Source organism: Rhinopithecus bieti, unplaced genomic scaffold (assembly GCF_001698545.2).
Source record: "Rhinopithecus bieti isolate Rb0 unplaced genomic scaffold, ASM169854v2 scaffold_24222, whole genome shotgun sequence".
Lineage (NCBI taxonomy): Eukaryota > Metazoa > Chordata > Mammalia > Primates > Cercopithecidae > Rhinopithecus > Rhinopithecus bieti.
This window is the reverse complement of record NW_016811010.1, coordinates 22,479-42,455: the sequence shown is the minus strand read 5'-3', so window position 1 is coordinate 42,455 and position 19,977 is coordinate 22,479. Positions and strand designations below refer to the sequence as shown.

The 19,977-nt window shown below is 38.2% G+C and overlaps 1 protein-coding gene across 1 annotated transcript in view; it reads left to right on the top strand.

The window, feature by feature from the left end:
- Nucleotides 1–19,977, top strand: part of LOC108543005 (serine/threonine-protein kinase PAK 3-like) — a 43,851-nt gene that overhangs the window by 8,840 nt on the left and 15,034 nt on the right. Inside the window, exon 2 of the mRNA XM_017893317.1 lies at nucleotides 4–55. Within this exon, the coding sequence (XP_017748806.1) occupies nucleotides 4–55 (52 nt within the window). The remainder of the gene's footprint in view (nucleotides 1–3; nucleotides 56–19,977) is intronic.

Genomic DNA, 19,977 nt, shown 5'->3' with positions numbered 1-19,977 from the left:
GAGAAGAATAAGAAAGCCAGGCTTCGCTCTATCTTCCCAGGAGGAGGGGATAAAAGTAAAGTATCAGTGGCCGGGCATTGAAAATGGGCTAGTTTATTCTTTCATTTTTACTTTCTTTCTTAGGTAGTTGTTTCTTGAGGATTGACTGTTCAGGGCCTGCCTGACCTTTACATCTACATCTTCAGAGGTTGCATTTTGTCGGAGAATAATGTTTGATTGATTTACTGTGGGCTGGCAGAAAATACATTTACACTGTGTTTTCCTTTCACATAAAATTAATTTCATAGTGTTAAGCCAAGGGTAATCATAGCAACAGTACTGTCTTGAATATATCAACAGTGACTTTCTTTCTGATAATGTAGAGTAGAATTTACAATAATCCCTCCCTAACTGTAAGTTGTTCTTTTGGACATTTGGGTATAGGTTTACTTCTGTATACCTTTTTGGTAACTGAAAATTTTGAATTCAGTATATGGGAATCAGTCCACGTTGCCACAATATTGTCTCTCTGACTATATTGTAAGTGGGAAGGCATTTCTGAGTCATTTGTTTCCATTCTCATTCTTCAAGCTATTGTCCCCTAGATAGCCCCATGTGCACTGAGTAGCACACCAATATATTATTATTTATCCTTCTGGTGTTTAGAATACCATTTGGTGCTTAAATATCATATGCTAACGCTTTGTGATGAGCGGGGATATGAAATCTCTAGTAAGTAACTTTCAGATTGCATTAATTAGCATAAAGCTGAAACATGGCTTCTACAGATATGAAGCAAGTACAAGGGCACTGACACCATAGAAAGTTGTCAGAGGGCAAGAAGGGTGATGTCTTTAGAAGAGAAACAGGACTTTCTCAATCTGCTTCTTCAAGGTAAAATAAATAGCTTTGTAGGTCACATACACTGTTAATCAATCTACAATTCTTACCATAAAGAAAGCTGAAACTATTAGTATGGCCAGTACTGCCACTTGTACACCTACATAACTTAAAAGATGCTTTGTTCTTCATGACCCAAGGATGGAAATGATGGAAATGAAGTTAAACCTCTGGATTGAAGATAAACCGAAGAATAATGAAACACATTCAATGCAAGAGATCTGTGACCATGCAAGAGGAGTTTTCAAAGACATGTTTTAGACACTGAAATGAATACAGAAAATTTTGTTGGGAGTAAGGGATGGTTTGAGAAATTTAAGGTGCACCATAATGTGGAGACCAGGTCTTATTTGACGGTTGTGCCAAAGAGCAAACCGTTCCTGCAGCTCTCATGTTGTATTCACCACAAATTCGGGAAGTGGCTGAAGAAGGGGATTACGTGCCTGCACAAATCTTTAGTGCTATTGAGACTCTCAAGCTTTGGAACCCTTTGAATACTTCTGAAGAGCAAGAGCCCACTGATGCTGAGGTCAGCAAAATCAGAGAGGCTGACATTTCCATTTTTTGCCAATACTTCAGGTGACCTCATAATGAAACCCTTGCTGCTCTACAGAAAACTGTGCCTAAACCCTCTCAGGGGAAATAAATGAGCCAACTTTCCAGTGTACTGGCAAGCAAATAGAAAAGCCTGGATGAATCCTCCTCTCCTTAAGGGATGGTTTGAACAGTACTTTCTTGGGGATGTTCAAGACTACTTAAAAGAAAAGAAAATACCTTGAATTCAAAGTCCTGCTAATTCTTCAGTCTATCTGGTGTTTCATGTACATTTGCCAATATGCATCCTAATGGTAAGGTTGTCTTTATAACTAGCCACATGTCTCAGATTCTTGAGCCTTTCAGTCAGTGTTTGATCTGGCTGTTCAGGAAGGCTTATTATAAACTAATGTATAACTTTCTTCACAATCTCGCGAAGTTTCTACTGTCTGAAGATACTAGTGCATGAGACTCCTACATCATTACTAATGGCATATCCTTAATAAAGGTTTGGCTGTTGATTTTAATGGGTTTTCAGGAGGTAACTTCCCAAAGAGGCATTAGATAGTTTAACAGAGCCTGTCATTAATGTGACCTGTGAGAAGACTTGGCTAGAGGTGGTGAAGTATCTTTCCTCTATCCCTCCCAAAGACGAGAAAACCTATGGATGAGGATGAAAATTTGGCACAAGAGCAATCACTGGCAGAAGTTGAATCTGAGCCTGTTGACACTAATTCAAGTTAATGCTGCTATAGGCTGATCCTCAGGAAGCTTTGTTGACTCCAGAGATTATTATCATAAGTGATGATGAAGACAATTAGGAGGCTGTGGGACTGGAAACAAATACAGCTATAAGAAACAGGAGCAAAATTTTAGAACAAGATTAAAACCTCCCTAAGAAGGTAATTAAAATTGACATCTTTACATGTGTCAAATATTACCTGTTCAAAGCTTGAGTGACTTACAATTCTATAAAGAGGTGCTATGATGCCTTCAAACATAATCATATTGGACAGACACAATCTTCAATAGAACTTAAATCATGTGCCATTCAATACTGTTGCTGGACAGCTGATAAAACTACCTTCAGACAAAGTTTGATTTAATTAGACTCTATTAAAAGGTCCTATGAGACTTTTAAAAGACTACATTGGGAAGAAAGAAACCTCAGAAAAGCCTAAATTATCAAGTAGTACCATTTAAATACTCTTACCGGACAGCTAATAAGCTGCCTTCAGACAAAGATTGAATGATTAAATTGAGCTCCATACAGAACTGCTAAGGTGTCTTCAAAAGGACTTGAGAAGACAAAAGCATCTGTAGAAGGGCCACTTAAATTCACTTGCTTGATAGAAATAAAGCCTCAAGCAAGTTGTTATAACTTCAGGATTCAACTTCACTGACTCTAAGAGTATAGATATCCATAATTTGAACTAAATGAATAGTCCACTTCTGTTCATTGCTTCTCTGTCACCCCATTTGCCACTACCATAATGAGTGATAGATATATCCTCATCACCACTGGAAGTCATCTCAGGATCTAAATGGAAACTGTATAAAGCCTATCATTTTACTGATTTAAACTGTGTAAACTCATTATTCTTTTATGTAATGTGCTGTTGTTATTGTTTGCCTGCATAAAATATTTATGAGGGTTTTCAACAGTTTACTTAAGACCTCATTTTGCCCATTTTTTTCCTTCCCGATATCATGATCTCCTCAGCTGAACTCTCTTACCTTGGGGTTGTTCAGGAACCTGACTCTCATGGGGAAAGAGGGATTACTATTTCCGTGTTCCTATCTCTTGGTAACTGCTTAATCACAGTCAGTCTTGAACTAATGGAAGGAGCACTGGACCTGGGTTCTTGAGACCTGGGTTCATGTTCAGCTCTGCCACTGATTATTGTGGCATTGGGCCAGTCACTTGGTTTCTCTGAGCCTCAGTTTCATCACCTGTTAAGTGAGGATAGTAATACCTGGCACAAATATCACAATATTAGTGATAATTGAATATAATTATAAGTACCAGATGGCTATTAAAAGTAAAATGAGGAAGTGCTGAATAACCATAATATCATTATATTTGTAGCATTTTGGACCTTATCGATGAACAACTGAGAAAACTAGGTTTTTGAAATCTTTTATTTTTTAAAAGTAACTTCCTCCCATTTTTTATGTCAATTATAAAAAATTTTAAAAAGAAAATTAAATGTGCCTATAATTTAACAAGCCAGAGGTAACTAAGTTGCTATTTTTCTTTTTAGTACCTCTTGGTCTCATCATAAATTGTTCATCAATGTCAAAAACTTGGAAAATAACGATAAACATATAGAAAAAAGTAAAATCACCCATAATCACAAATCCCAGAAGCAATGTTAATATTTTGATGGATTTATTTCCAGACTTTTTCTATGGCTATATATGCACATATATAATTTTTACATAGAAAAAGTCATAATGCATACAGTTTTGTTGCTTTTATACTTAGCATTTTTATCATGAATATTTTCCTACATNGGATATGAAATCTCTAGTAAGTAACTTTCAGATTGCATTAATTAGCATAAAGCTGAAACATGGCTTCTACAGATATGAAGCAAGTACAAGGGCACTGACACCATAGAAAGTTGTCAGAGGGCAAGAAGGGTGATGTCTTTAGAAGAGAAACAGGACTTTCTCAATCTGCTTCTTCAAGGTAAAATAAATAGCTTTGTAGGTCACATACACTGTTAATCAATCTACAATTCTTACCATAAAGAAAGCTGAAACTATTAGTATGGCCAGTACTGCCACTTGTACACCTACATAACTTAAAAGATGCTTTGTTCTTCATGACCCAAGGATGGAAATGATGGAAATGAAGTTAAACCTCTGGATTGAAGATAAACCGAAGAATAATGAAACACATTCAATGCAAGAGATCTGTGACCATGCAAGAGGAGTTTTCAAAGACATGTTTTTAGACACTGAAATGAATACAGAAAAATTTTTGTTGGGAGTAAGGGATGGTTTGAGAAATTTAAGGTGCACCATAATGTGGAGACCAGGTCTTATTTGACGGTTGTGCCAAAGAGCAAACCGTTCCTGCAGCTCTCATGTTGTATTCACCACAAATTCGGGAAGTGGCTGAAGAAGGGGATTACGTGCCTGCACAAATCTTTAGTGCTATTGAGACTCTCAAGCTTTGGAACCCTTTGAATACTTCTGAAGAGCAAGAGCCCACTGATGCTGAGGTCAGCAAAATCAGAGAGGCTGACATTTCCATTTTTTGCCAATACTTCAGGTGACCTCATAATGAAACCCTTGCTGCTCTACAGAAAACTGTGCCTAAACCCTCTCAGGGGAAATAAATGAGCCAACTTTCCAGTGTACTGGCAAGCAAATAGAAAAGCCTGGATGAATCCTCCTCTCCTTAAGGGATGGTTTGAACAGTACTTTCTTGGGGATGTTCAAGACTACTTAAAAGAAAAGAAAAATACCTTGAATTCAAAGTCCTGCTAATTCTTCAGTCTATCTGGTGTTTCATGTACATTTGCCAATATGCATCCTAATGGTAAGGTTGTCTTTATAACTAGCCACATGTCTCAGATTCTTGAGCCTTTCAGTCAGTGTTTGATCTGGCTGTTCAGGAAGGCTTATTATAAACTAATGTATAACTTTCTTCACAATCTCGCGAAGTTTCTACTGTCTGAAGATCCTAGTGCATGAGACTCCTACATCATTACTAATGGCATATCCTTAATAAAGGTTTGGCTGTTGATTTTTAATGGGTTTTCAGGAGGTAACTTCCCAAAGAGGCATTAGATAGTTTAACAGAGCCTGTCATTAATGTGACCTGTGAGAAGACTTGGCTAGAGGTGGTGAAGTATCTTTCCTCTATCCCTCCCAAAGACGAGAAAAACCTATGGATGAGGATGAAAATTTGGCACAAGAGCAATCACTGGCAGAAGTTGAATCTGAGCCTGTTGACACTAATTCAAGTTAATGCTGCTATAGGCTGATCCTCAGGAAGCTTTGTTGACTCCAGAGATTATTATCATAAGTGATGATGAAGACAATTAGGAGGCTGTGGGACTGGAAACAAATACAGCTATAAGAAACAGGAGCAAAATTTTTAGAACAAGATTAAAACCTCCCTAAGAAGGTAATTAAAATTGACATCTTTACATGTGTCAAATATTACCTGTTCAAAGCTTGAGTGACTTACAATTCTATAAAGAGGTGCTATGATGCCTTCAAACATAATCATATTGGACAGACACAATCTTCAATAGAACTTAAATCATGTGCCATTCAATACTGTTGCTGGACAGCTGATAAAACTACCTTCAGACAAAGTTTGATTTAATTAGACTCTATTAAAAGGTCCTATGAGACTTTTAAAAAGACTACATTGGGAAGAAAGAAACCTCAGAAAAGCCTAAATTATCAAGTAGTACCATTTAAATACTCTTACCGGACAGCTAATAAGCTGCCTTCAGACAAAGATTGAATGATTAAATTGAGCTCCATACAGAACTGCTAAGGTGTCTTCAAAAAGGACTTGAGAAGACAAAAGCATCTGTAGAAGGGCCACTTAAATTCACTTGCTTGATAGAAATAAAGCCTCAAGCAAGTTGTTATAACTTCAGGATTCAACTTCACTGACTCTAAGAGTATAGATATCCATAATTTGAACTAAATGAATAGTCCACTTCTGTTCATTGCTTCTCTGTCACCCCCATTTGCCACTACCATAATGAGTGATAGATATATCCTCATCACCACTGGAAGTCATCTCAGGATCTAAATGGAAACTGTATAAAGCCTATCATTTTTACTGATTTAAACTGTGTAAACTCATTATTCTTTTTATGTAATGTGCTGTTGTTATTGTTTGCCTGCATAAAAATATTTATGAGGGTTTTCAACAGTTTACTTAAGACCTCATTTTTGCCCATTTTTTTCCTTCCCGATATCATGATCTCCTCAGCTGAACTCTCTTACCTTGGGGGTTGTTCAGGAACCTGACTCTCATGGGGAAAGAGGGATTACTATTTCCGTGTTCCTATCTCTTGGTAACTGCTTAATCACAGTCAGTCTTGAACTAATGGAAGGAGCACTGGACCTGGGTTCTTGAGACCTGGGTTCATGTTCAGCTCTGCCACTGATTATTGTGGCATTGGGCCAGTCACTTGGTTTCTCTGAGCCTCAGTTTCATCACCTGTTAAGTGAGGATAGTAATACCTGGCACAAATATCACAATATTAGTGATAATTGAATATAATTATAAGTACCAGATGGCTATTAAAAGTAAAATGAGGAAGTGCTGAATAACCATAATATCATTATATTTGTAGCATTTTGGACCTTATCGATGAACAACTGAGAAAACTAGGTTTTTGAAATCTTTTATTTTTTAAAAGTAACTTCCTCCCATTTTTTATGTCAATTATAGAAAATTTTAAAAAGAAAATTAAATGTGCCTATAATTTAACAAGCCAGAGGTAACTAAGTTGCTATTTTTCTTTTTAGTACCTCTTGGTCTCATCATAAATTGTTCATCAATGTCAAAAACTTGGAAAATAACGATAAACATATAGAAAAAAGTAAAATCACCCATAATCACAAATCCCAGAAGCAATGTTAATATTTTGATGGATTTATTTCCAGACTTTTTCTATGGCTATATATGCACATATATAATTTTTACATAGAAAAAGTCATAATGCATACAGTTTTGTTGCTTTTATACTTAGCATTTTTATCATGAATATTTTCCTACATTTATGTGAAGTATTTGTAAATATTTTCAATGGTGTATAATGTTTCATCATAGGATGACATCATGGTTTAGTTAACCATTTTCTTTTGTTGGATATTTGAGGGTTTTTCCAAATTTGGCCATTGTAATTTCATGATGTCTATTACATTACCTAACTGAAAATATTTGCTTTGGTGACAGCAGAGGATTTTTTGTTGTTTGTTTGTTTGTTTGTTTGTTTTTGAAGAAGTCCTTTTAATAGCTACATTTCATTGACTAAGTGGAACTTCAAGAGACAGGTAGAAGGAAAAAAAAGAAATAGTAGATGTAATTTTAAGATTGAGGATTTATTTTGTTGGTGACTGTTCCAGAAGCTGAATTTTGGTGTTAGAGCAATTTAGGAAGGACAGTTTGCCACCATTTTATGATACTTTACTGTAGAAAAGTTTTCAGGATTTAGACCAGGAAAGAGACATCCTAACCATATACATTGATTTTATTTTATGGGCCCTGTGAAATCTGGGACTGATCAGGTTTCTCTTTTGTTGGCTACTAGAAAGCTTGGAGCCAAATGTGTGGTCAATGCATAGCACTTGTAATGGGACTCTACGGTATGTATGCACTTTGTATTAGCTTTCTGCCAGGCTCCATTTCATGTTCCTATTTTTATTGTTTTGGTTTTTTCCTTTTACTTTTATATCTGCTTTGAATTTATGCTATCATGTTGTATTTTGTGTATTCTTGTAAGCCACCTGACATCCATCTTGGAACACGGTGGGGAATAAACACATGAATGAATAAATAAATACATTAATAAATACATGAATAAATCAACCAATAAGGAAAAAGCAATGAGGCAAGTGAATGCAGCCAGGACTCTGAAAATTGCATATTGCCTCCAAAAATAATCAATGTTAAGGACTTGAAGCTTGGAAGAACATATTGGAAAGAAGCAGGTGAGGCTGCGAGGCTGCATTTAGAGGTGACATGTTCTGTGTGACGTCTGTGTCTACTGAAGCATGTTTATATGTTTTGTGTCTTCTGCTGCACTTGAGCATTAGGTGTGTTTCAGAGGATATGCAATGCTGTGTAAAGGACTGTGTCTTTAAAGGGCACAGTTCATGTGCATTTTATTTGTGGGGAATCGAGAGAGATTTGGGAGCTGGTGAGCCTGGGAATGATGTGATGATCCCTCTTCTTGGAGGCATAGGAGGGAATCATTGTATATAAATCAAATCAAGACAAATAGGAAGTGTTCTACCATTTACTGACTAGTTACTGGGTGCCAACCTATGTGCCAGACACTTTAAATATATTGATTTAATACTTACCACTCTATATTATTCCCTTTTTACAGATGAGGCAATTTAAGCTCAAAGCATTTAAGTAGACAACGTAGAATCACATAGCAAATGACAGAAGCCAGAAGCCTCCCAAGTCTCTCTAACTCCAAACCCTATGCTTACTTTACTATATCACACTACCTTGAAATGGGACAAAGGGAATATGTGGTCAACTATGTTCCCAGCATCTAAAAGCCAGCAGTGGCTTTCATTTTTCTTTAAGAAAATGATAGTGTGCTTTGAAACATATCTGAATTTCAGAAGATGGGACTTTTAAAAATTGCCACTCTAAAGGAAAGAAAGAACTTTTTCACATGTTTTTGAAAGACATGATGATGAGAATATATTCTTGATAATGTAGATATGCTAACATTTGCTTTGGGTGTTTTGTAGGGTTTTTTTGGTGTGTACTTTATAGGCTTGCATATTGCTTACTTTAAAAAGCTGAAGTTCTAAATAAGTATGTTCATATATGTGAAAGAGTCCTTAAAGTACTATATAGTTTTGTTATTGTATTGAATATATATTGTTCTAATTCCTAGATTATGTCATCTTCTATATACTCTATACAGCAGGAATCCTTGCTGTACAACAATTATATTAAAGAAAATTCTCAGTTATCCTTTATGGTCTTGTTAATCAAATGTTTTGGTCAATGCATATTACTAACTTTCATCTAATTAATGCACAATAAAATATACTTAGTGTGGTAACAGTATGCAGTCTTTCTTTGGTGATACTGAAGACCCTTTGGGATCTTGCAGTAGCTCAAAGTTATTATCACTGCACCAATAATGTGTAAGAGTGTCAATTAATTCAGAGTTCTGTTATCAGAAAGCCAGGTATCAGAGACTGCTACATCCTGAATGGTGCTTACATTCTTGGTTCTGCAAATGTAGCCCATCCAGCTTAGCAAAGAGTGCTCTTTGGAAATCACTGCCCTGCCCTTTTGGAAACCTGAAGGACATGGCATCTTGCTTGTCCTCTAGGGTCAGTGCTATGCCCCAATAGAAGAGTATCTTGTACTACTCCTTTACTCCTAGGCAACCCGTGTTAAAATGGGAAGAAGGTGGAATAAGGACACACACTCCCTATCTACCAGGGTCTGTGCTTCCACTTTAAGGCCAATGAACAGGGAAACTGGGCACAAATATAGTAGCCCCCTAAAACCACCAGACAGTCAAATCCAAGATAAGTATGGAATGTAGGATTGGGAGATGTTTACACTAAGGTAAAGAAGCCACAGGGAGAAATAAATTGAGAGGAAGTAATGACTGAAAGGGAGATTAGGAGGTGGAGAAGGTACAGAGGATGGATGGAATAAGAGGGGAAGACAGAAGAGTGCTGTATCAAACATGAAGTTGGATACGTTTTAAAAAATGAAGTGTTGCAACAAGAGGAACATTGACAAAGGCTAAGGGATATGAAGTTCTTTCCCCGTTAAGGCAAATGAGGCCTCTTTTTTCTCCTCAAACTTTTACCCTATATAATTATCCACATGATCAGAAGGGTCTCATTAAGACATTGCCTCATCTTTGCTTTTTGTTTTCAAATGTTTCCCATCAAAGTTGTTGCATATGTCAATTGAATGCAAATGAAAGTGGAACCAGTATGTGTTGCCTAGAAGGAGATGAGTAAGAGGTAACTTCCTAATGAGTTCCCAGAATAATCACTGTTGCTGAATGTTTTTGAAGATGATACCACTGAAGGTGCTAGCTGTTTGCATGTGTGAATGGGGGCGACTTGAAGGGCTCACATGTGACTATCATTTTACTTCCCCTATCCCATCATCCTCATGGAACATCTGACCTGTGAATTGGGCTTGTGGCCACTCTTGCAGAATCAGGTACCACATTGAGTTTTTATCTATACATTAAAGCCTGCTAATTTGAGGAGGACATATATTGTTTTCCATAGCCACTGAAGACCTAGCAGGAGAAAATGGGCTTAATATTCTACCAGAGAGAATGGAACTAGACATAAATTCCAGATAGGCTAATTGGATGCTACAGGTTACTAAGAGTGACATTTTCTAGAATCTTCATTGGTTATCTCATGGCTTTAGCAATTTCTACACGAAGGCAGGAGAATGGACCTTCCACCATGGGCCTTCCCAACTATATGCTTCTGAGATTTGCTAATATAATAAAAGATATTATAATAAGAGCAGTGAATGTTTAAAATGGCCCAGTTTAATCCTCTTTTCTCGGTAGATATACTTCCAAGGATATCACTCATAAGATGAAAGTGCTAAGTCTAAACATAGTCACCCTGTTACTTAGTACATTGCTAATAAGATGATGTATTTTGGAAGGCCGTTATAGGTGTATTATAATGTTCAAAACCTCTCATAGCAGTTACCTTCTTCAAACTCCCTATGATGGAGATAAGGCAGGGATTATTCCCATTTTACAGAGGAAGGCAGAAGTTCAGAGAGGTTAAATGACTTCCACAAATTTGCTCCACTACTTAAAAGCAAAGCAAGGCAGACCTAGAATTTGGATCCCCCAACTCCTAGTCCAGTGGTAGTTGAAGACTGTACTGCTTGCATAAAATGAGAGTAGCTTAATTGTAAACAGGTTTCAGCCAATGGAATATGCAAAAATTCAATTTTTACAGAAGCAAGTAGAACCTAGGTGCCTCAGTGGTTACAACAGTAGTCATACCTTTATCCTGACAAGTTATTCCTCCTGAGGGCCTAATTTGCTAACAGGAAGTAACTAGCTTTTGTAAAAAAGAAAAATATGGAATATTAACATAGAACACAAAAGTCACCTATCATCTCTCCCCTTAGATTCATTCATGATCCAGTATGTAAAAGATATTTGGGCCCTCTTAGGCATTTAATGAACACCTTCTTTTTCTGCTCAGAATCAATATGTATTTGCCCAAGATGCTAAGTGTAAGCCAGAAATATGGCTGTTATGTGGAATTTCTTTTTAAATTTTTATTCACCATGTACTGTCAGTTGCTTTAAATACTTATCACCAACAATAAAATCTATTTTTATGCCTATTTTTCTATTGTAGTCAACACATAGTACTTTCACATATTTCCAATGCAAAAAATAAATAACATTTGTAGGCCCACACAATATATTCTTTATACCAAAAAAAAAAAAAAAAAAATGGGTGTAAACAAAAGAATCTGATCTCTCCCTTGTGTACAGGGAAATGTAATTCTGTAAATTCAGAAGTTTGAAAAATTCCTGTGGTCCCCTCTTGTAATATCGCCCCAAACAGGCTATTTGTTTACAGAGCAGATGTCTCAGGGATTAGAACATGCTTTGCAGAAATCAGTCCCTCTGGAACTATTACTCTCACAAATGAGCGCCTGCCTCTTTGAAACCTGCAGGGCTGCTGTTGTCATAGGAAGAACTATTCTGAGATACTTACTGTTACCTAAGTATAAGGAAGGCTTCAGAAGGCTTCCCTAAGGAGGGTTATGGCACAGTGTGCTCTGTGACCCACAAATCAGAGGATAGAGCAAAATGGCATTTTTTTAAAGTAAAAAAAGGAACAACTACAGTACTTAATTCACTTTCCTGGTAGCTAAGTAGACAGTAAGGCATTTCATTTCTTACAGACCAAAGGCAACATTTTGTAAATGACCTGTTTGGGGCACTAACTGTCAGCCTCTTAGTAACAGATAAATCAATGAAACACCAAAAGCATCTATCATCCAGCTAAAGAGTAACCAAGTCACTAAGGATCATTTGTTAGGAAAATGAAGGATGTCACCCATAGGAGGTGGACGGCCCTTTAATAAGACTTCTATGTCCTTTCAACATGGATTTCCCAAATCAATGCTCAGGAATATTGAGATGAAAAATAGGCCTTTAAATATGACAGATTTCTAACCTAGCCATCTCCACTGTTTCTGCCAGAAGTGGTCCCTGTGTCTACAAAAGTTGTTTGGCTTTAGGAATATATAACACTGAATGAATACAGATTGCATCTGGGTAGGGTGAGGGGGACAAAGGGTGGAAAGAAGGACAAGGGCTTCTGGTGTCAAGCTAGGGATTATGAGATAAGTGCACCTCCCAGGAGGGCCTCGGCGTCAGCAACTTCACTACAAGCCTCCCAGTGGAATGTTTTATTAGGCTTCCTTTATCTCAAAGGACTTAATGGAAGACCACAGGATAGAGACATGGGTATCCAGCCAATGCACAAATCTGGGCTGCATTCTGACTTTGAGCACAGATTTAATTTATTAGCTATCTCAGTTTAAAAATTAGAATCTGGAGTATGTTTTTAACTGCTTATATACCACTCAGAAAAGAGTTTTGCCTACTTTTTATGTGCCTAGCTCTGTGCTGAATATTGTGAGGGATACTACGTATGAGACAAGCTTCCCTATCCTCAGGTAATTTTCAACATAGTTGCAGAAATCATACACACACACACACACACACACACACACACACACCGAGTTTGTCGGAAATTCCAGTAGGTGATCTTAGAGACAACAGATACAGTGGTAGGGAGGTCCTCCCCATTCCACTCCCACCATTCATTCTCCTCTTCCACCTGAGTGAAACAGCAACCATCTGGAAGCCTGCCCCCACCATGGCATGTGTACCTTAGCAGCACACAGTTATCTAGCTTGTTTTCTCACACCTTTTTTTTATTGTGTCATTCAACTATTCAAAAACCTTTCTCAGCACATTTTGTATTACTACCTCCGATTTCATCTTTCTTCCCTTCCTGATTTCCAAGGCTACACCCTACTTATTTATTGTGTCTTCTCATTTCCTCATCAACATGCAATATACATCCCTACTTCCAAGCTTTTACTTTTACTGTTCTTCCTAGTTGAGATGACTTACCCTTGCATCGAGGTATCCAGTCTTTAAGGCCCATTTCTCAAGACATGCCTCCTTCAGTAAGCCCTGACTGTCTACCACAGATTTCTGTGATCTTTTCTTTGACATGCTACTATACTCTATTCTGCCTAACTTAGCACCTAATTTTCTTTGGCAGTATCTGTTGCTATTTCTTGTTTATTAAGGTTATTTTCCCAGTTAGATTGCAAGTTCAGAATATTACTTAAGTTTCTAATGAATCACCCAGAATAACCTGTCACTACATTGATCCACAATTCAGTGTAGTTGCTAACTGGCTCACTGATTCAAAGGAAAAGAAGCTGGGACAGTAGCAGGAGGAAGTTGTGTTTTAGAGCCAGGGTTGTAAAATGCTTGCCTCATAGAACTAGCTGGACTATGTGTTTATTTTCTTTAGAAAATTATTTCTGCATCAAAATGCTTTATACAATATTTTGCTTTTAGCTTTCTGTATTAACAAGGCTTTAAATGCTGCTTTTAAAATTATGACATGTACCATAATATTTTGCATGCTTTTCATTGCTTTTAAAAAGATGATGATTGTTTTGTGCTTTTAGGCTAAATTTATGTAGGAAAGCATTTTCCTATGTCTGTCTTCTGTCATCCTTTTTCTTTTCCTGCATGCTCTGTTTCCAAGAAGCTAGAAAGTGTTCTAAAAAATAAATCTGAAAATGACCATATGACATTCAGTGAGTAGGCCCAACAAAACTTCCAGGAATTTTAGGGGAAGATAGTAAATGGAACTCCTACAACAAGGAAGACTCAGGCGACAGCTTTCTAAATTGCTTTCAGAGGGCAGCCATAGCACCATCTAGGGATTTCATCTGGGGGGAGAATTGGTTGCTTTGCTCAACCTTGAACCATGCCCAGCTATGTTGCCATATATGCCTTTGGCTCCAAAGTGGTACCTGGCAAGAGGTGTGCCTGAATGAATACAGAGTCATTCCCACTGTTGGGGTAAAAATAGCAACAACGCCACCAATAACAACTTTAACTACAAAAACAACTCTAAAATATACTCCTCACCCTTAGGCCTTCTTGGCAGACATCAGTCATCTTCTCCTCTTCTATGAACACATAACAGCAAATAGGCATGACCTGTCCCCATTTACTGGGCCTCATTTCATATAATGAAGGTCTTTCATTCATCCATTCATTTTTTTGTTCATTTGCTTATTCATTAAACATTGAGTCAGATGCTGTGCTAGGTAGGTGCTGGGGTACAAAGGTGAAAAAGTCCCAGTCCCTGGCTTTGAAGAACCAAAGGTCTAGTCAGGGACACAGATACGTTATTCAACGATTAGAGTTTAGCGTGGGAAGTGTAATATGTAGGAGTGAGAACTGAGGAGAGGCAATTATTCAAGACTGAAGGAAGGGGTGGTTAGGGAAGGCTTCCTGGAGGAGATGATTATTGAACTGAGGTGAGTCTTAAATGGCTAGCATAGAGCTAGCCATTAAGGAGTAAATGGCATCCCAGGTAGAAAGACCATCATTTTGAAGGCAGTAGGCATGACACGCTGTTAGTTGGGCTTCTATGAATACAACTACAAGTAGTTCAGAAAAACTGGTGCTCTGAGAGTGGGAGAGGGGTAGGAGAAGAAGCTGTGGATGTAAGTGAGGACCAGATCCTGGAGGGCTTATCTATGCCATGCTAAGGGGTTTAAATTTAATTCTGAAGGCAATGGGGGAACATTGAAGCAGGGCAATGATATCAGATTTGTGTTTTAAAATATCACTCTAGCCACAAGAGGAATCGGGAAGAGAGGGAAAGAGACCAGTCAGGCTGTTGGAGTCATACAGGTGAGAAATGAGATTGGCCTGGCTTAAGGGCCAGTAACAGCAATAAGAGAGGATAATGCAGAGGGACTATTTAGGGAGGAGAATTCATAGAACTAGACAACTAATCAGATGGTGAGAGGAAGAGCTGGAGAAGGTTGAGTTAGGAACCAAAAGAAGAGTTATTATTTCTTGTTTTAGATGGGGAAAAGCAGTTAATTAGTTAGATAATTAGTTAATTAAATAATTAGGCTTGATTTTGAAAATATTTAGTGTGAGGGGTCTGTGAGGTACCTAAATAGAGGTGTTCAGTAGCCAGTTAACTACCTGGGGTTGGGGTGCAACACAGATGTCAGGGCTGGAGGTATATATGGAGAATCACTAGTGTCCATGGGGATTGAAATCATGCATGTGGATGAGATGACCCAAGGGAGAAGTATATTGATGAGAAGAGATGAGGACCTAGGACAGCTGCTAATATTCCCCATAGTATTTAAAGAACTAACAGAAAGAAGCACCTGCAAATGAGGCTGAGAAAGAAAACTGAGAAATGCAGAAATAGACTCTAGGAAAGAGTTGTATGAAAGAAGGTGGGGGAAATGTTAGCTTCAAGAAGTTCGTGGTCACAAATGTCAGTTTTGACTAAAGGTCCACACTTATAAGGACAGAAAAGTAGCCACTAGTCAAGGAGGAGACTAATTTGTGACTTTAGGTGAGCCATTACACTGGTTTGAGGAGTGAGAGCTAAATAAATCTAGATTGCCTTTTCAAAAAGTTTAACCTAAAGAAGGAAAAGCTGAGACTATAACAGCTGGAGAAGTAAGTGAAGAAGCAGAAGCATTTTAATTTTTAAGGACAACAGTGATCTCAGCCTGTTTTTTAAGCCAAAAGAGAAGTGCCAGTAGAGACGGAGAGATTGAGGATACAAGAAGAAATAGAGCATAATTGGTGGATTAACTTTAGGTAGAAGGTGACAGGAGTGAGGCAGGAGAAGAGAAGAAGATGCTACTGATGGAGATAAATTCACAGGGGTGGGAGAGAAAGTGAAATCAAAGGAATTTTCAACTGAAATAAAGGAGTCCCTCCATTTATCTCAGTGAAGTAGAAGGAAGGTCACATGCTGAAAGTAAGGGAGGATGGGGTAGAGCCGAAGTTAGAGTGGAGTTCTGAATTTCTGGAATATTAGGTGTGGTGACTGGAAAAGGAAGTTGGCAAGGGGTGAGGAAACTATTGTCAAGCACCATTAATGACCCAACTATTATAAGCACCAACCAATCTGCATGGCTGTATGATTTCCCTCCAGCAACTCTTGGCAGCCTTGAAATAGAAGTGGAGAGCTTTCATAGTTGGATTCTATTAGGGTAGGGTTTCATAGGACAATTATAACAAGAAGTCAAAGAGTGAAATTTTCCAGGACAGAAGCATAAGAGCAATTTACATGCTGGGCCATAGAGTCTCAGCCAGAAGAGAGCTGAGAAATTGGCTAAAAATGGAAGTGACTAGAATGATATTTGGAACACAAATCTGCTATTATTGTCCTGTTTCAATATTCCCCATTACCTTCTAGAAATTGAGGTCTTGTTGAGATCAAAGAACAAGTAAAATAGGAGTAAGCACTTGAAACAATTAGAGGGTTAGCCAGATGGGAAGCTGAGCTCAGAGAATGAGGTAACAAGGTTGAATATTGCAGAGAAAGGGTTATTCTGGATAATAAAAAGATTTGGGGCAACTATGGTTCTCCACTCTGGCTGCATATTATCTCTGGAGTTTTAAAAATTCATTTGCCCAGGTTTCATCCCCAGAAATCCTGATATAGTAGGTTATTGGTGGGCTCTAGACATTGGTATTTTATGGAACTCTACAGGTTATTCTGATGTACAACCCTGCTTGAGAACCAATGGTTTAAAAGATGGCCGTGGGAATGATTGCAGAAGTGGAAGGGAGGTAAAATTCATTAGAGTTGAGACAGATCAAGGGTCCATAAGGAAAGGGTATGAAGGAGGTATCCATTAATATCCTGTTTCACACAGTGGTGGCAGCACAGAATGTAGGAAGGAAAACTGGGAGCCAAAGTCCTCAACGGCTAACAATGCACTTGGCCAGGAGAACTAGGTGGTGATAATCTCAAAAGAGAGGATTTTGTAGGCAAGTGTAGAAGTACGGATCTCGAATCGTTTTGAGTAAAAAAAGAGGAAGTCTGCCGTCTCCATTCTCTCAGGCCTACAGGCTTGGGATGAGAAAGGGTGAGCAGCCTCCACCAGTCTTATCTAAGGAAGCGGCACCCTCATTGGATAGTAGGGTCTAAAGTCGTTGTTCTCAATCCCAGCTACGTAATAGAAATATCTGAGGAATTTTAAAAAATAAAGATGCCTAGGGCTACCCCAGACTAACTGAATGTGAATCTCTGGAGATGGCATCTCTGTCTCTTTTTTTAAGTTCTCAGATGAAAATGATGTACAGTGAAGTATGAAAACCTAAGGCAAGAGGTGAAGGAAGAGGTAGAAAATGTAGAAAAAAAAATGTTTCTGATAGGACAAACTCTTGCTGGCAAAAGAACTGCAGAACACTGGGGTGGGCATATAAAAGATGATAGCTGACTAGAGGGGCTTCTCATTCTTTATGAAGTAGCAGAATAGAGAAAGATGTCAGGATGAGAGATTCTGGAGAAATTAGGTGGCCCTAAGAATTACAACTGGAACTCCCAGTAGATCTCAAGGCCAAATGCTGTTTGCAGTTTGTGGTCCAGGCAGCAATTTGTAGCCTTGTTCTGAGTTCCAATAGAATATGGGAGATACTTAGAAAGTGATACTTTTTTGGACTTCTGCTCTCTGCAAATGTCAACCCAGAGAGCTGACCAGGTTGAGCCTTAAGATAAATGACAAATGCTCACAGAATTTTGCAGGGTGATACAGACATTTTAGTGTATCTAAAAAAACAAAACAAAAACCGGTTCTCATCTAGGGTCTAGTTTATTGCTAAACACTTACTGAAAGCTAGAGCTTTTTTTTTTTTTTTTTTTTTTTTTTTTTTTTTTGGATGGCAACTGCGGGCTTACATAAATAGTTTTAACTGGGGTTGAAATTTGGTTCTGGGAGACAATGGTGGGGACGCTAGATTCAATCTGGGCTCTCATATTTGGCACCTGTGTAACCCTGAGGCAATATATTTAACCCCCCCATCAAGTCTCACCTTTGTCTCATCTTCTCATCTATAAAACAAGAATAAGACCTACCTCATAAGACTGTTGTGGAGATTAAATGAGATAGCTTCAGACACTTGGCACATGGTGAGTGTCCATTCATGATAGCTATTAAGTGTGCAGGTACAAACTAGTTGCAGGGGAATGTGAGAATAAATAAATTACACTCCTTACTGTCAATTATCTCAAATTTTAGATAGAGAGGTAGATATGTAAAAAATAATCCTATGCTGATGGTACCAAGCTCAAAGTATACACTGAGTAGTTCTATGGGAGAATGAAAGGACAGGCATTTAACTTTGTCTGCAAAGAGGAGATAGGAAAAGACTTGCCAAAGGAGAAAAAGCCCAGGAGTGAGTCTTTAAGAGTAAGGACTAATAGGAGTGATCCACATAAATTTGGGGGAAAGGGTAAGAAGTAAGACTTTCCAGGCCTAGGTATGGCATGTATAAAAGCTTGGAGGTATGAGAAAGCCTGGCAGCTTAGGAAGCATTGAATGTGTATAAGTAGTAGGGCCCATGGCAAGAATAGAGAGGCTGGAGTGGTAAACTGGGAACATATCATGCAGGCCCTTGGATATCATGCTAAGAAACATAAACTTTTAACTTATGGGTAATAGGGGACAGCATTTAAGCATCTTAAAGGCAAGAATGTTACTCAGGAGGCTGAGGCAGGAGAATCACTTGAACCCAGGAGGCAGAGTTTGCAGTGAGCCGAGATCATGCCACTGCACTCCAGCCTGGGCAACAGAGTGAGACTCTGTCAAACAAACAAATAAACAACAACAACAACAACACACACACACACACAAAATACAAGAATGTGATCTAGCCACAGAGTAGAGAAATGAATGGAAGTGGATAAAATTGGAGGCAGTGATGCTAAGTGAGAAGTGCTGATGCCTTGGACTAAGATAATTATTTGTGGGGATGAAGATTCAAGATTTAAGACCAGTTTAGGAGATAGAATATATAAAACTTGATGATCAATTAGCATAGAAATAAAGAAGGAGTGAAAGACGACTCACAGATTCTTGGTTTGGGCAGCTGGGCCACTGCTGGATTACTCAGGAGCCAGAGAAAACATTTGTATATGGCATCTAGTAAATCAGAAGTACCCAAAATGTGGAAACAGTTTAATTTTGAATATATAGCTTAAAAAAAGACTGAATCACCATAGGAACATCAGAACTTTTCACTTCCTTAATTGTTTATGCCTTAGTATTGTTTTATTTGAATTGCATATTGGAGGGGAGGATCATAATTTTTTTTTCATTGCTCAGAGCTGCCTAAAGGAGGAGGAGCCTAAGGCCTTGCTTCTTCTTTAATCTGTGTGGTTAGTGGTATCATTTCACTGAGATAGGGAACACCAGAAGAGGAGCAAACTTGGGCTTCCTGCCTTTGTTATGTTTAGCCCTGAGTCAAGAAAATTTCATAGCTAGGCTGATAAGGGATTGGCAGTCAGGTGGCCTTCTAGGAAAACACCATTAAGCCAATTCTGCATATAACTCGGCCCAAGTGGAGTGTTTAGTCAATTTGCTACTAATAGAAAAGTTGGGAAAGTTTATTTGCTGACAAGAGGGGCCATGAATTCAAGTTGATATAAGGTTTGGAGGTACAGATTAAGGTAGGAGCTCTTAGCTTGGAGTCCAGGGGAATTA